Source organism: Trichechus manatus, unplaced genomic scaffold (assembly GCF_000243295.1).
Source record: "Trichechus manatus latirostris isolate Lorelei unplaced genomic scaffold, TriManLat1.0 scaffold00157, whole genome shotgun sequence".
In the NCBI taxonomy this organism is placed as follows: Eukaryota; Metazoa; Chordata; class Mammalia; order Sirenia; family Trichechidae; genus Trichechus; species Trichechus manatus.
The window spans coordinates 2,525,409-2,542,280 of record NW_004444093.1 but is presented as its reverse complement, the minus strand read 5'-3'; the positions used below and the strand labels follow the sequence as shown (position 1 = coordinate 2,542,280).

General features: G+C 50.5%; 1 protein-coding gene across 1 annotated transcript in view; it reads left to right on the top strand.

Annotated features, from left to right (window-relative positions):
- Positions 1 to 13,677, top strand: part of UPB1 (beta-ureidopropionase 1) — a 34,971-nt gene extending 21,294 nt beyond the window's left edge. Inside the window, exons 6-10 of the mRNA XM_004386209.2 lie at positions 1,948 to 2,117; positions 7,500 to 7,581; positions 9,678 to 9,720; positions 10,863 to 11,017; positions 13,237 to 13,677. Of these exons, the coding sequence (XP_004386266.1) occupies positions 1,948 to 2,117; positions 7,500 to 7,581; positions 9,678 to 9,720; positions 10,863 to 11,017; positions 13,237 to 13,413 (627 nt within the window). The 3' untranslated portion in view covers positions 13,414 to 13,677. The remainder of the gene's footprint in view (positions 1 to 1,947; positions 2,118 to 7,499; positions 7,582 to 9,677; positions 9,721 to 10,862; positions 11,018 to 13,236) is intronic.
- The last annotated feature ends 3,195 nt before the right edge of the window (positions 13,678 to 16,872 follow it).

Genomic DNA, 16,872 nt, shown 5'->3' with positions numbered 1-16,872 from the left:
TTTTGATGAGTTAGAATTTTGTTCTACGTTTTTCTCTGGCTCTGTCCAGGACCCTCTATTGTGATCCCTGTCAGAGCAGTCAGTGGTGGTAGTCAGGCACCATCTAGTTGTGCTGGACTCAGTCTGGTGGAGGCTGTAGTAGATGTGGTCCATTAGTCCTTAGGACTAATCTTCCCTTTCCCCTGTGTCTTTGGTTTTCTTCTTTCTCCCTTGCTCTAGACAGGATGAGACCAGTGGAGTATCTTATATATTAGATGGCTGCTCACAAGCTTTTAAGACCCCAGACGCTGCTCACCAAAGTAGAATGTAGAACATTTTCTTTATAAACTATGTTATACCAGTTGACCTAGATGTTCCCCAAGACCATGGTCCTCACAGCCCTCAGTCCAGTAATTTGGTCCCTCAGGGAGTTTAGATGTGTCTATGGAGCTTCTGTGACCTTGCCTTGGATCCACTGGTTTTCAAGGGTTGATTTTTCAGAAGTTGGTCACCAGGCCTTTCTTCCGAGGCACCTCTGGGTAGACTTGGACCTCTAACCTTTTGGTTAGCGGCACAGCATATCTGTTTGCACCACCAGGAGACTCTCTTTGAAGTGGTATATAAATTAAAACCAAAATAAATAGCGCACAGTGTGGCATGATTCCTGCAGCCCTCTTTCAAGCTCTTAGGTCCTCACCCGCCCTGGTCTAGCCCTTGCTTGGGGGGCTGTTCCTTGTCCCTGGCGTGCATGGGATCTAGTTGGCCTGTGTCCGAGGGTCGGGTGACAGTGGGTGACTGTGCATGACTCTGCGTGTGCATCCCATGCGGTGTCTCATGCCCTTGGTAAGGGCGTAAGTTGGGGTAGGGGGGCTATTTGATTGGTTAATGCAAATGAGTGGGTGGGTGGGAGGGAGGGGTTGGACGCTTGAAGGAGAGGATGAACTCTTACACCTAATATACAAAGTCTAAATTTGATTTGCAATAAATACAGCTGTTCAGGGTGTGATGTCCCCAGTCCTGTGCCTCCTCATGGTTGTCTGGGAGAAGGCAGAGCCCCGTGTTTCTCAGGAGCAGCAGGAGGTGGGGGTGAAAGATGTAGTCCCTCACTGTTTACCCTGGATTAATCTGTAGCCCTGCGGATAGAGCCAGGCTTGTCGCAGCTTGGCAGGGCCTGCAAGTCCTCCTCATGTGTACATCCTGCGCTGCCCAACTCCCATGGGTTTTGAAATTTATGAGGAGGTGGGTGAAATGCTCTGGAAGCAGACTTGTTTGGGCACCCCGGCTTGCCCTCTAGTCTACCTCAGTACTGTCTAGGAAAAAGTCCCCACCCTGCGGGGCAGGTGGAGAGGCAGGGATGGGAGGGCTGTGGCCCTACCTGGCTCCTCCTAGGCCACCTCTGCCCACCTTGTAGGGCGTCCTTCCCAGAACAGGATGCCCCGGAGCTGTGTGTAGAAGGACACTTTCAAGGCGTGAGTTTGAGTCTCAGATTTGGCCTTAGCAAGCCAGGCAGGTGTTGGTGGCCTCTCAGGATCTGTCTTCCTCTCTGAACAGGGAGATGCTTGCTCTAGGGGCCGCTGGGTCCCTTCAGCTCTGACACTTTCCAGAGGGACGCTGACCGGCTCATGTGAATGCTGACCAAACCCCAACCTCTAGCGGCCCAGTGATTGAAACTTAACCATCACTTATGCTTAAAATATTGTGGGAAGTTGCTTCGGGAGGGAATTTTTTGACAGCTCAGAAAGGAGATACAAGCCATGGTGTTTTTCCCTTGGAGTTGGTTTGTTGTTATTCTGTCTTGGTTTGGTTTGTTGTTATTTTTTAAACATATTGAAATTCTGGAACTTGAATTAGAGTCAAACCCAAGAGCAGCACTCTTGGAGCACTGGTGCAATTCATTTCTTTCTGTCAAGTCCAAGGAGAGGGCAGTTCCATACACAGAGCACCAAATACTCGGTCTTTATTTTGCAGTCCAGTTACTACATGGAGGGCAACCTGGGCCACCCAGTGTTCCAGACCCAGTTCGGGAGGATCGCTGTGAACATCTGCTACGGGCGGCACCACCCCCTCAACTGGCTCATGTACAGTGTCAATGGGGCAGAGATCATCTTCAACCCCTCGGCCACCATTGGAGCACTCAGGTCACTTGGCAGGCGGAGATGTGGGGGTACCCGGGCTGGAGGCTCGGGGGTGAGCCTGGGAAACCACAGTGGGTGGGCAGGACATCCGGGGTTTCTATGCTGTGTGTTTTACCAACTGTTCAGTGAAAAGAACACTCAAAATTACGATTACAAACCCCTGAAAGAGCAACTCCACCGTAAAACACCAACCTAGGCTACAATATTGAATGTTGATGAGAAGGCCCCTATCTCACCCCCAGCGTTGTCAGGATTGACAAAAAGCAGTGCCTTTAAAGTGCCAAGTGGAACATCCAAAAACAAAAAAGGGCCAAAATCAAAACATTAACCCTACAACTTGAACAAGTAGAAAGAACGCAGCAAAAGAAGCCCTTGGGTGCCAGAAGAAAGGAAATAATAAGAATTAGAGCAGAATTAAATGAAACAGAGAATAGAAAAACAATTGAGTTAACAAGACCAAAAGCTTGTTCTTTGAAAAGATCAACAAATCAATAACCCACTGGACAAACTGACAAAAGAGAAACAGGAGAGGAAGCAAGTAACCTGTATAGGAAATGAGATGGGTGATATCACAACAGACCCAACTGAAATTAAAATAATCATAACAGAATACTATGAACAATTATACTCTAACAAATTTGAAAATCTAGAGGAAATGGACAGATCTCTAAAGTGCCAAGTGGAGTAGCTGCTTGGCAATGATGGCCGTCCTCTCCTGTCACAGCACTGTTCCCCCTGGGCGCTCCTGGGGCGGGAGGGTGGGCATGGAGAGGGACCACTGGTGCGAATGAGGGAGTTGGAGTTGAGAGGCTCTGTATTAGTTTCCTAGGGCTGCTGTTGCAAAGGACTACAAACTTGGATGGCTTAAAACAACAGAAGTTTATTCTCTCACAGTTCTGGAGGGTAGAAGTCCTAAATCAAAGTGTTGGCAGGGCCATACTCTCTGAAGGCTCTATGGGAGAATGCGTTCCATGCCTTTCTCTTAGCTTCTGGTGTTGCTGGCTATCCTTGGCTTGTAGATGCATCACTCCAATCTTAGTTCCGTGGTCACAGGTCTTCTTTCCTGTGTGTGTCTGTATCTCTTCTCCTCCTCTTATAAGGAACAAGCCCTACCGGATTAAGGGCCAGTGTGAACTCATCTTGATTATATCCACAACAACCTTATTTCCGATTAAAATCACACAGATACCGGCAGCTTAGGACTTCAACATATCTTTCTTGAGGATACAATTCAACCCGCAGCTGAGTCCCTAAGAGATCAAAATCAACTGGCTTGGAAATTTTTTTTTAACTAGTGACATGTTTTCTTATTATAACACCTAATGACAAGTGTTTGAGGGCAGTATTGTTCAGTGGTAGAATCCTCGCCTTCTGTGCGGGAGACCAGGGTCTGATTCCCGGCCAGTGCACCTGATCCGTAGCCACTCCGTCTGTCCGTGGAGGCTTGTGTGTTGCTGCAATGCTGAGCAGGCTTCAGCAGAGCTTCCAGGCTAAGATGGACTAGGAGGAGAAGCCTGGTGATCTACTTCGAAAATCAGCCAGTGAAAACCCTATGGATCACAGCAGTCCAATCCATTGTGCACGGGATTGCCATGAGTTGGGGGCTGACTCCATGGCAACTAACAAAAATAATAAGTGTTTAGATGTTTGTCTAATCTCTAAACAGATAAAACTGCTCCGACAGGTGGGCAAGGGAGTGGCCCTGACAGCGGATGAGGGTCCTAGGAGGGGCTCCCAGCGCTGCAGGAAAGCCCATTTAACAAATGGCTCCCTTCCCTAACAGCGAGCATTTGGGTGGTTCATTGCAGGCAGTGGGGCTCTAGGAATTCACCACACAGTCTTTTCTCCCCAGCTCTCTTCCTCCTAAGCAGGATCCTGGGTGCGGGTGGGGGCTCACACTCACTCTCTGTCTTGAGTGGCAGGCGGACTGTTGCTCTAGGGGACCGGGCAGCTGGCGAGGTCTGCTGGGCAGCTTGGGGCTCTCCATCAGCCCATGCCTGTTTCTCCTGTCGTTGCTCTTGGCAAAATTTCTGTCAAATTTCTTCTGAATTTCAGAATGTGGGACAGTTCCACTCTACCTTTCTTGTAGGCACAGCACTCCCTCTCCCCAAGAGTTACCCCCCTCTGTGCTCCCCCTACAGGGCTGGGACACAAACCACAGTCTATTCTTTGAGCCCACAGCCCTGTCCACCCACCTGGGGGCTTGCCCTAGTCCAGGAGGGCTGCAGAGGAAATTCACATCTCTGATCTCCCATTGGAGCCCTGGTGGCACAGTGATTAAGAGCCCAGCTGCTAGCCAAAAGATGGGTGGTTCGAATCCACCAACCACTCCTTAGAAACCCTATGGGGCAGTTCTACTCTGTCCTGTAGGATCACCATGAGTCGAAATCGACTCAATGACAACGGGTTTGGTTTTTTTGGCTGGTCTCCCCTCAGGAGAGAATCCGTCTGGGACCTCCTGCAGCCTTGCCAGCGGGGATAGTGTCCCATGGCAATGTAGGGCAGCAGGGTGGTTACTTGCTGTCCAGCCACTAAGCCTGGGCAGATGCTTGGGCCACCCCAGAGCAGCCCCTTCTGCTGGCTGTGAGAACCATCTCCCTGCAGGGCCCCTGGAAGGGCCTGGAGCCCATGCCTGGACAGCTGAGCCTGACTGACTCTTGGGCTGCTGCAGAGGCCCTCCCTGACCCCTTTTGTTAGCCCCAATTAAGCAAACAGAAGCACCCTGATGTAATATATACATAACTTCTTATGTCTTCTGCAGCCTGTTAAGCTTATTAAAAATGATTGATCTTCCTTTGGCCAAGAATCACCCAACCCAGGCTCTTGGGCGTGGTGCACACGGAAACAGGGTGCTTCATGGACCCCTAAACGTTTATGCACTTTGGCCAGGTGATTGTACTCTTTGAACTTTAGCCCAAGGAAGTCATCTAAGAGAGGAGCAAAAGGCTGTGTGCATGAAGATGTTCATGGAAGCAAATTCTAGACCATCTCTCCCATGGTACAGCCACTGAAAAGAGGCATTAGGAAGATAACACAGCATTGTGGCAAAAGGCCTACAAGCAGTTAAGAGACATTCTCAGACTGTGGTCACACACTGTGAGACTTCCCTGTCTACAAGGATGGTCACAGAGTAAGGAGAAATTAGAACCCTGTTTTATTGGAACGGTGGGATTCTAGATGATTGCCTTAAAATGATCAATGATGGATTGTTGTGGAATCAGTGGTTTTTAAGTCCAATACCAGGCAAATTCCCACTAGCTGCACACACAAGTGTTGAGTCAGAGTCACAGTTTCCGGAACCATCCATCCCCTTCTCTGGCATCTCCTGTCCCCTGTATCAGACCCCCTGCCCCCACATAACATTGTGGGTTGGCAGGGCTGTCATCATTCGATTTTGGGTCCCACAGTTCTAGGCATAGGTTCCTAGGTGGCGCGAAGTTAAGCGCTTGCCAATAGCCAAAAGGTTGGTGGTTCTAACACACCAGGAGGCACCTTGGAAGACAGGCCTGGCGATCTGCTTCCAAAAGGTCACAGCCTTGAACACCCTATGGAGCAGTTCTGCTCTGCACACATGGGGTCACCATGAGTCAGAATCGACTTGACAGCAACTAACAACAACAGTTCTAGGCACACATGGAGTCTAAGTGCTTTTCGATGGATTGAGTGGTTCTAACAGACTGTGGTTCTGTCCTTCACGGCCTGTGTGGCAGAAGATCTGGCTGCATGTACTTGTTAATTAGGAAGTTGCTGTCCTGTTCCCGCCTCACATTTGCCTTCCCACTGTGTTTATTTGTAATGGCCTGGTTACACTGGGAAGATGGTGAATGTGACCCTCCCCACCAGGCTCTGCCCAGTCCCCGAACATGCCGGCTCTCACAACCTAGCTTCCTCACCCTTAATTGTTTAGAGAGCATACATTTTTCTTGCCAGCTGTGGGTTTGAGTCCCATGCAGAGCACCCTTCCTGGAGGATTGCCAGAAAGATGTTTGATGGCAATCACCCAGCTACTGTCTATTTAATTCCTGAAAATGTCACTTACAAGAGTGTTTTTGGTGCAAATCCTTTCTTAAAAGTTTTGTCAGCTTGGCTTAGCAGCTGGGGGGAAAAGCAGCAAAATGAGGCCCCTCAATCAAGCCTGTGATTTTTTTTCCCCCAGTCTCTTGTGAATCCTCCTAAAAATTAGGCTGGTGACAACCACCCACCCCTCCACCTACTCCCTGGTTTAAACCAGCTGTACGTTGATAGAAAGGAAGGTTCCAGGGCGTTTTGCTCCCAGTCACTCAGTGTTTCTAAGTGGGCATTACATTTGTCAATCTGGAATCTTAATGCCATTGTTCCTTGGACAAGAGATAATTAGTGACAAGAAGGCCGACTGGATTCTGGGGCATTTTCTAGTTGGAGGGCCGGAGAAAGACAAGGCCTCTGGTTGGGGCGAGGTCTCCCCTCTGCTAGTGTGAACTGCAGCTGTGCTGCAGGGGCCTCTTTCCTGGGCTGTCCCCTGGCCAGTAAAAGGACCACAGAGCCCCTGCCTAGAGTCTTGGGGTTCAGAAGAGAATGGGAAGGCACTGGGAAACAGGACTGGCTTGGGGGAGGTGACCCCTGGCTACAGAATCTACCCCCTATTAGATAGGCCCCTGGGTGGTACAAACAGTTTATCCTCAACTACTAATCTAAAAGTTGGTGGTTCAAATCCATCCAATGGTGCCATGAAAGAAAGGCCTGGCAATCTGCTTCCGTAAAGAGTACAGCCAAGAAAATCCCATAGAGCAATTCTACTCTAATACATCAGGTTGCCACGAGTTGAGGCTGACTCGGCAGTAGCGGGTTTGGGTTTTTTGAGTATTACCTTTTGATTTACTCTGTTTCTTTCCAACTGCCTGAGTCTCCCCCTGAGACTGTTTTATGTGGCAGCCCAGCAGGGTGGGAGAGGGTGGGGCAGGCAGTTAGAGCTGAGCCCTCAAGGCCCCCAGCCCCTCCCGGTGTTTACCAGGCAGATGAGGCTCTGCCTCCCCCACAGCTGTAGAAGGGGAAAGTGGCAGCTGTGATGCTCCCCTCCTTCCAGCCCTCAGCATGGAGCTTCATCTGCACGGTCATGCCCTCTTCACAGTCTCCCTTTGAGGAAGTTTCAGAAAGGGAAACTGAGGCTTGGGGCCAGAACTTGATCCAGGGCTGCCTGATTCTCTCTTTCAGCCCTCACCAGTCATGTGGCTTCTGCCTGCAGCAGGATGTCCCCAAAGGCCTCGTGGGCTTGAATGGGGGCCTGCTTGCAGGCTTGGGTGCAGTGAGTCTCCCTGGAGTCCCTGCCACAGGCCTGGGAGCTGGTGGCTGCAGCTCGGGGTTGAGTGGTGACATCAGCAACCTGATTGCTCTCATTCCTCTTCACAGCGAGTCCCTGTGGCCCATCGAGGCCAGAAACGCAGCCATCGCCAATCACTGCTTCACCTGTGCCATCAACCGCGTCGGCGAGGTGAGGCCCTGGGTGCTGAAAGGGCTCCTAGGTTTGAACCAGGTGTGCTGGAGGAGGGGACAGAGGGAGGCTGCTCCTGAGGTGGGCCTTCCTCTTTGGGCCAGCGTCGGACACGCAGAAAGGAGCTGCCATCTGGTGGCCCTGGTGGGGATGTGTCCACCTGTTGTTCCATGTTCTCTTCTCTGAGTGCAGGCCATAAATCCTATGGTCCCAGAAGGGGGAAACTGGCTTGGCCTGTGCGTTAAGTAAGGAGCAAATCCCACCTTTGTTGCCAGCCGTGCAGTAAGGAACGGCGTGAATCCAGTCCCCAAGATGTGGTGTGGATTGGATTGCTCCAGTTCTCCCGTTCCCACTTCTCCATCCTTGTCACCAGCCACCCCTGCAGCACTGTCTCTGACTCTAGCCACCTGGATCTGGGTCAGAGCTCACAAGTTAGAGGACACGGTCCTTCAGACTGCCAGGTAGGCAGATGCCAGCCACAAATTTGGGGGATCCAAATGACACCCTAGCCTTCTGCCCTGCTGGCCACAGATTTGGGGCCAGTTTTCCGCTACCCCTTCAGGATGCCAGCTGCAAGCTCAGGTCCACAGCACACCCTCACTTCCTAACCTGCTGGCTCCAACTGCCCCTTTGAGTTCAGTAATTGACTGGAACGACTTACAGAACTCACATACGGTATACTAACAACTACAGATTTATTATAATCAAAAAGGATACAAACAGAGTCGCGTAGGGTGAAGTCTGGGAGGGTTCCCAACTTGGAGCTTCCATGTTGCAAGGGAGGTGCTACCCTACTGAGAGCAGGTGTTCCCGCCAACCAGGAAGTTCTCTGTGCCTCCATGTTCAGGACTCTTATCAGCCAGTCCTGCATGGTAGGCTAACTCATTCCTCCTGAGCTTAGTTGATATCAGCCTCCCAGGTGAGTCTTTTCTGGTCTGGCCAGTCCCTACTTGCCAGCACCAGTTGTGGCCTGGAAGTCCCAGACCAAGGCACCCCAGTTACTTCAAGGGTTATTTCTCTGGAGTCACAGACAAAGGCCACCTTGCTTTGGGTAAAGCTAGATCCTTTACCGCACAGCCTGTCACTAATAAAGATGTCATTATGTTCTTTCTCTGTTTTTTTGTTTGTTTTTTGTTTTTGTTTTTTTTTTTCTGTTTTTGCTTTTGTTTTTATATGAAACCGTTTGGCAGTAATCATTAATGTGGTAGTTCTCACCCTTTTACCATCAAGTATCTAGTTCCTTATTTTTCCCTATGGACCACGTGCGTTGAATGACTTTGAACACCAAGCACAATGCACATGTTACATAATAGTCCTTTTGCTTGTTCTTATTAATCAGATGTGAGGCTCTAATCAGAGCATCTGATCAGGCCGAGATGACCAAGGTCTTCACGATGGGTCGGTTTGGTTTCTGGCGATACAGAGAAACCTGATGTCTTAGTAGCAGGTGCAACCCCAGCACAGCTGGCTGTGCAGCTTCCATTAGGCTCAGGAAAACATGCTGAAAGCAGTGTGAACCCTCCCCTCACTGCCTACTCAAGGCCCAGACGCCAGCCCGGGGCTATGGGACTAAGCCAGGCAAACCCTCGGATGCCTTCCACAGCTTGGAGAACAACAGCTTAGTTACCAAGGTCTTTCTTTTCTCACAGCAGATTATAACTCTCCAAAGGCAAAGTCCAGGTCTTTCCCTTGCTTGTCAAATTCCACAGACATTTATTTCCACAAGTACTTACTTGTTGATTGCCCAGTTAGTGCAGACAGTTCCATCCCATGTTAACGGTTCTTCACTAACTCCGATGCAGCCTGACCCGCTGTTCTCAACCAGTGGGGTTATTTGTGATGAAGTGTAGAGTTAATGCCACCTATAGGCTTACCTTCCAGTAAACCAGTTGCTGTCGAGTTGACTCTGACTCATGGCTCCCCCATGTGTGTCAGAATACGGTTTCTCATGGCTGATTTTTCAGAAGTAGAGTGCCAGGCCTTTCTTTCAAGGTGCCTCTGGGTGGATTTGAACCTTCAGCCTTTTGGTTAGCAGCTGAGCATTTTCACCACCCAAGGACTCCGTGGGTTTATCTTACTTTGATTTTATATCGCAGGAGCACTTCCCGAATGAGTTTACCTCTGGAGATGGGAAGAAAGGTATGTTCCATGGATTTCCATGGTAGCTGTGATTGGCTGAGAAGTGGGCCTTCTGGGGCCTTGTGTTACACTCCCCCATCTCTGTCTTCTGGGCAAGGTCTGCCCACCTGGCACATAGGAGGCGCCATTGGCCCCTCTCTGCCTGGTGACTTTATGCAGCCAGCCATCATTGACTGGCCTGCAGCAGGGGGCCTGGTGGTGGCAGTGAGGGTGGGCAGTCCTGACCACCTCATCCTGTATGGGCTCGAATGTCATCCTACCTCCAGGACTGAGTGATGATGGGCTCAGGTGATGTGGAGGGGGTCACTGGTGAGCCCCCTTGGAGGTGGGGCTCTCATCCAGCCTGCAGTTGTTCCCAGGGTCTCCCTCCCTCCTGCCCTACCCACCACCACCCCACCCAGCTGTGCATGTGCCAGAGCATCAGCAGGGATCGCCTGGGTTACTAGAGTCCAAGGCTTGCTCTGATCTGAGGACAGGTACTGCCTCACCTCTGCTAGCAATCCCCGCCCCCTTGTCTCTGACCTGGAATGCAGGGAACTGGAGGCCTGCCCCCATAACCAAGGCAGGTGTCTGAACTAGGTCAGGGTGGCCCCAGAAGCCTGAGAGGGGCTGAGCCCTTCCTGAAAGGGCACTGGGTTTCCCCATATGCAGCCCCAGACTGCACCCCAGGCATGCAGAGCCGCCAGCCCCAGTCAGCTTCCTACAGAAGCAGCGTGAAGTGGGAAGGAAACGCTGTGTCTGCCCTCACGGTGCAGCCTCCTGCTGCTCACCTGCGGGCTGGGCTGTGTGCCAGCTTAACTGGTAAGGAGCTGCAGGGGGTCACAGCTGGCAAGTGGGGCACAGCCTCAAGCTCCCCTCTGTGGGGCCCCATAGGAAGCCCTGCAAGGTCATGTGACCCCCAAGGGCTGGGGTGATGATGTCTGGAGTGAAGGGCCAGCACCTCTGTAGGGTGATCTTTGGAAGTCTTCTAGGGGTAAAGAGAGAGTGACCCGTGGGAGGGTGACTTTGGCAGCCTTGCTGGGCCTTTAGGCTTTGGACCTCAGCCATAGCAGCGCTGGGGAGTGTGGTGTGGCCACTCCCTCCCTGTGTCCAGTGAGCCTGCTGGGCCAAGCTCACTGGCGCTCCCCTTTGCTCCTTTATAGCACATCAGGACTTTGGCTACTTTTATGGCTCCAGCTACGTGGCAGCTCCAGACAGCAGCCGTACGCCCGGGCTCTCCCGGAACCGGGACGGGCTGCTGGTAGCCGAACTCGACCTCAACCTATGCCGGCAGATGAACGACATCTGGAACTTCAAGGTGGGTCTCCAAGTGAACCCCTGGCCCTGGCCTGCTCTCCGGCTTGGAGCCCCTGCTGCTGGGTTTCCCCTGAACCTAAGGGCCAGTGTAGATCCCGGGCTTGTCTTGGCCTCTTAATGGTTCTGACCTGCGCAGCCAGGGTTAGTGTACATGAGGCACTGTGGGGTCCAACAATGCCTCAGTAAATCCTCCTCTCGCCTGATTGAGATTCTGAGCACCTTCATACAGATCCATCTCAACTTCATTGTCGAGAGAGTGGGCTGGGTCAGCCACTGTAATCCCATCTACAGTCTAGCACTTATCATGAGATGAATGTACACACCTACTTCTGCCTGTGGCCATGCCCTGTGATCCAGGCCTATACAATATGGGACATGGGTCATGCAGAGAAGTGAAACCTCCGCCCAGCCCTGCCGCTGCCTTGCTCTGGGACCTCAAACAAGTCCCTCCTGCCCCCTGGGCCTTGGTACTCCTGTGTAGAGTGAGAGTCCCTAAGCTGCCTTTTATACCCAAGGCCCTATGATGCCAGGGGTCATGCGAAGAGTGCAGGTCCCTGCCCTTGTGGATGGGGCAGGTAGTCATGGCCTGGGACCTCTGGAGGGGCTTCATGGCTTCAGAGTTTCCTGTATTAGTATTTGGCAGTATTTCCACTGTGCACCACCCATCTGTCAGGGTTGGCTTGTGGGTTGCTATGATGCTGAACAGGTTTCAGCAAAGCTTCCAGACTAAGACAGACTGAGAAGAAAGGCCTGGAGACTGACCTCCTAAAACCAGCCAGTGATAAACCCTATGAATCACAACAGTCTGATGTGCAACTGATCATGGGGATGGCACAGGATCGGGCAGCATTTCATTCAGTTGTGCTTGGGGTCGCCACCAACTCAGCACCACTGATAAACAAATTATACATGTGGGTGAAGGGTCTTGTTGCCAGGACTGAATGAATAGTTTTTCCTGGCATGCCTGGGAGGAACCAGAGTTTCAGATCAGCCAGACATGGATTCCAGGCCTGGCTCACCGTCTACTGAGCTTGGGTCCTTGGACAGGTTCCTGAGTCTCAGATTCCTATCAAACAAGGTGCTGCTCAAGCAAAGACTCCTGGCCTGTTCCTTCTTTTCCTGGGCTGCTGAGATTGATTCAGGATTCCACACAAATTAGAAGTTGGAGCCAAGATTACACTGGCCAATTCTTTCAACAAGGCAGTATCACCATGATACCAGAGGCCCTGGATGGCACAAACGGTTAAGCGCTTGGCTGCTAAGCGAAAGGTTGGGGGTTTACATCCACCCAGAAGCATCTCAGAAGGAAGGTCTGGTGATCTACTTCTGAAAGGTCAGCCTTGAAAACCCTATGGAGCACAGTTCTACTCTGTGGAATTGACTTGACAGCAGCTAGTTTTTTTAATCACCAAGAGCAATAAACAAAATGTTTCTCACTGGAAAGTTTTTAAAAAGTAAAAGAATTCCCAAGCTGTGGTGATGGCCAAGCTTGTGTTGAGGGAATGCTGAGGGAACTTTCTGGGTGGGCTTTCCAGCCCTGCCCCCACCCACCCACAGCCTCCCTCTGTGTCCATGATGAGATGCCATATGGTATGCACAGACCTTTGGACCAGGTTCAGGAGACCTGGGTTCAACTCCCTCTCTCCTGGCTAGTGACCTGGAGCAGGTCACTGCCCTCTTTGCTGGGGGTCTGCTCGGGCAGAGACCGTGCCCTCCAGATGGACTGTTTGCAGAGGTTTCCTGGCAGCGTAGTCATCACCAGTCACAGCGGGAGTGGTGGGGTGAGTGAGTCATCTTGGCCACAGTACTGAAACCAGCTCCGAGAGGTGACACGGGTTGTTCCTCTGTGTTAGTCTCTGAAAGTATGTATCCTGTCAACCAGTCTCCTGACAAATTTCTGTCCCATGGCTGCCCTCCAGTGGCAAGAGGTAGTTGCAGGTCAGTGAGAGCATGTTTATAAACTAAACCAAACCAATGGCCATGCAGTCACCGCCAACTCACGGCGATCCCATATGTGTCAGAGTAGAACTGGGCTCCAAAGGGTTTTTGGTGGCTGATTTTTAGGAAGTAGATTGCTAGGCCTTTCTTCTGAGGCATCTCTGGGTGGACTTGAACCTCTAACCTTTCAGTTAGTAGCAGAGTGCTTAACTGTTTGGTCACTGAGCAGCTCCTGCTTGTAAAAGCAGGAATCTCTAAAGTGTGTCTGTGTTTTGCTTTCAGATGACGGGCAGGTATGAGATGTATGCGCGGGAGCTTGCCGAGGCTGTCAAGCCCAGCTACAGCCCCAATATTGTGCACGAGTTGCTGACCTTCAGCCCCAGACTGCCCAGAAAAGGCACCTCTGCCCTCAGCAGATTAGCAAGTCAGACGAGCTTAATGGATCCAAGTTCTCCCTGAAAATGGCAATGTCCAGCTGGGTTCAAAATGCCCAGATTGGGGGAGGGGGTATAGGGAGCAACTGCTTAATGGGCACGGGGTTTCCTTTTGGGATGATAGAAATGTTTTTGAAATAGATAGAAGTGATGATTGCACAACATTGTGAATGTACTAAATGCCACTAAATTGTATACTTAAAAATGGTTAATTTTATGTTATATGAATTTCACCACAATTGAAAAGAAATTTCCAGGCACTGCTTTTGCAGGGTGACTTGGTCAGACAACTGGCACAGTCCTGGCCCAAAGTAACTCACTGTTGGCTTCTCGAGGGTCAACCAAGGGTCCGTGCCTAAGTGGAAAAAGAGGGAGGCTGGTCCAGTCACTGAGCTACTGGATGGTATGGGCAGGTGGGACAGTCTTCTCATGTGTCAGCTTGGCTTTGCTATAGCCCCCAGTCATTCAAACACTAACCTAGATGCTGCTCTGAAGGTATTTGGTAGTTGTGACTCAAATCCATAACCAGTTGAGGTTAAGGAAGGGAAATTATCCTAGATCATCTGGGTGGACTTAGTCAGTTGAAAGGCCTTAAGAAAAGAACTGAGGCTTCCCTGATGAAGCAGGAGTTCCACCTGTGGAGCAGCAGCAGCTGTGTCTGAGAGTTCTAGTCCAGCTTCCTGAAGGCCTGCCTGCCTTCCATGTCAAGCCTGCTAGCGGCCCCAGAATCACATAAGTCAATTCCTTGGGATAAATCTTTATATGTATATATATATATATATATTTATATGTATATAAACCACTACCGTTGTCTTAGGCTGGGTTCTCTAGAGAAGCAAAACCAGTAAAGTGTATAAATATATATAGAGAGAGAGATTATATCAAGGAAACAGCTCACGTGATTGTAGAGGCTAGAACGTCCCAAGCCCGTGGATCAGGGTAGAAGCCTCTCCCAAGTCACACAGCTGCAGAAGCTGGCAAGCCCAAGATCGGCAGGTCGGAGAGCAGGGCTCCCACTCACAGGCTGTGCAGATCGACGAATCCCAGGTTCGGCAGATAAGCTGACAGCTCAAGTCCTAAGAACGGGAGATGAGACGACAGGAAGCAGCCGCAGGATCCAGAGAGAGCAAAATCCAGAACGTCTGCTTATGTACAGATGCGGGCCACACCCCCAAGGAGACTCCCTTTCATCTGATTGGCTACTCACAGTATATTCAATCATGGGAGTGATTTCATTAAAACACTGAGAATCATGGCCCAGCCAAGTTGACACTCAATCTTAACCGTCAGAGTCCACCCCTTGTCAACTTGGCACATGTACACATCTCCTTAAACCATACATAATCTCTGAATAAAGACAATGAGAAAGTCATACTTGCGCCTAACATGATACAACTAACATGCTTACAATCGAAAATGCACTAGCCCCATTTACAGCTTATATTTTATAAGTGAAGGAAACAAAAATACTTGATGCACAGATACAAAGTACAAATGCTCATAACAATTACAGTTCCCGTTTCTGCAACTGGTCACGTGGCAATAACTGGTATTTAAAACTATCTTCTTCCACCACCCATTCTGTATTTCGTTTGCCCTCTGCAAGCACCTTGGCTGGTTGTGGTTCTTTGCCTGGTGGGGTGACCCAAACCTTCATTCCTGAAGGGTCTGTGTCATTAGTAGTCATGTCAGAATTAGGTTGCTGTAGTTTTCCATTGACTTTAATCACAGGATATGGTAGTACTAAGAGACGCCCCAAGGAATCTCCTGCATTCCAGACATACTCTTCTTTACCTGCGTTATGTAATATCAATCCGATTTCCTCTTGGTAATCAGGATCAATCACACCAGTCAGTATGGTAACTCCCTTCTTCGCCTGTTGACCCAGAGGCATAAGGAGCCCAAAGTGGCCAGGTGGCATTCTAAACTTCCAGTTCAGTGGAATCAGTGATGTGTCTCCAGGTGGGAGCATTCCTCCCTTTGGAACTAAGACCTCTAGGCCTGCAGAGCATAAGGTCGAGGGGACAGGAAGCAAAAATCTTGCAAGTGGGTCACGGGGTAATGGTGAGTGGTGCCACTCCCATTTCCACCCCTTGATTCCTGGACCCGTGAATCCTGACTATGGGAGAACAGCACCATATATTGAACGCTGGTTTAAAGCATATACAGCCTCCTGGAGAACATTGCCCCAACCCTGCAAGGTATTGCCCCCTAGCTGGTGCCATAATTGTGTCTTTAGAAGGCCATTCCATCGTTCTGTCAAGCCAGCTGCTTCAGGATTGTGGGGAACATGGTAAGACCGGTGAATTCCATGAGCATGGGCCCACTGCTGCACTTCATTTGCAGTGAAGTCAGTCCTTTGATCTGAGGCAATGCTGTGTGGGATACCATGACGGTGGATAAGGCATTCTGTAAATCCATGGATGGTAGTTTTGGCGGAAGCATTGCGTGCAGGGAAGGCAAATCCATATCCAGAGTAAGTGTCTATTCCAGTAAGGACAAAACGCTGCCCTTTCCATGATGGAAGTGGTCCAGTGTAATCAACTTGCCACCAGGTTGCTGGCTGATCACCTTGAGGGATGGTGCTATATCGGGAACTCAGTGTTGGTCTCTTCTGCTGGCAGATTAGGCACTCAGCAGAGGCTGTGGCCATGTCAGCCTTGGTGAGTGGAAGTCCATGCTGCTGAGCCCATGCATAGTCTCCATCCCTGCCACCATGGCCACTTTGTTCATGAGCCCATTGAGCAATGGCGGGAGTAGTTGGGGAATGAGGATGAGTGGTTTCCGCAGAATGCGTCATCCTATCCACTTGATTGTTAAAATCATCCTCTGCTGAGGTCACCCTTTGGTGAGCATTCACATGAGACACAAATATCTTCACGTCTTTAGCCCATTCGGAGAGGTCTATCCACATACCTCTTCCCCATTAATCCTTGTCTCCGATTTGCCAATCATGTTCCTTTCAAGCCCCCAACCATCCAGCCAAACCATTGGCCACAGCCCATGAATCAGTATATAATCGCACATCTGGCCATTTCTCTTTCCAAGCAAAGTGAACACCCAGGTGCACTGCTCGAAGTTCTGCCCATTGAGAGGATTTCCCTTCACCACTGTCCTTCAGGGAGGTCCCAGAAAGGGGCTGTAGTGCTGCTGCAGTCCACTTTGGCGTCTGCATATCGCACAGAACCATCTGTAAACCAGGCACAAGTTTTCTCTTCGTCAGTCAACTGATCATAAGGAGCTCCCCATAAGGCCATAGGTGCAGACTGGGAGATGGAAGGTGATGTGACAGGAGTGGAGACCATGGGCATTTGGGCCACTTCCTCATGCAACTTACTTGTGCCTTCGGGTCCTGCTCAGGCCTGATCTCGAATATACCACTTCCATTTAATGGTGGAGTGCTGCTGCACACGTCCAACTTTATAGTTCTGTGGGTCAGACAACACCCAGTTCATGATGGGCAGCTCAGGCCTCATGGTGACTT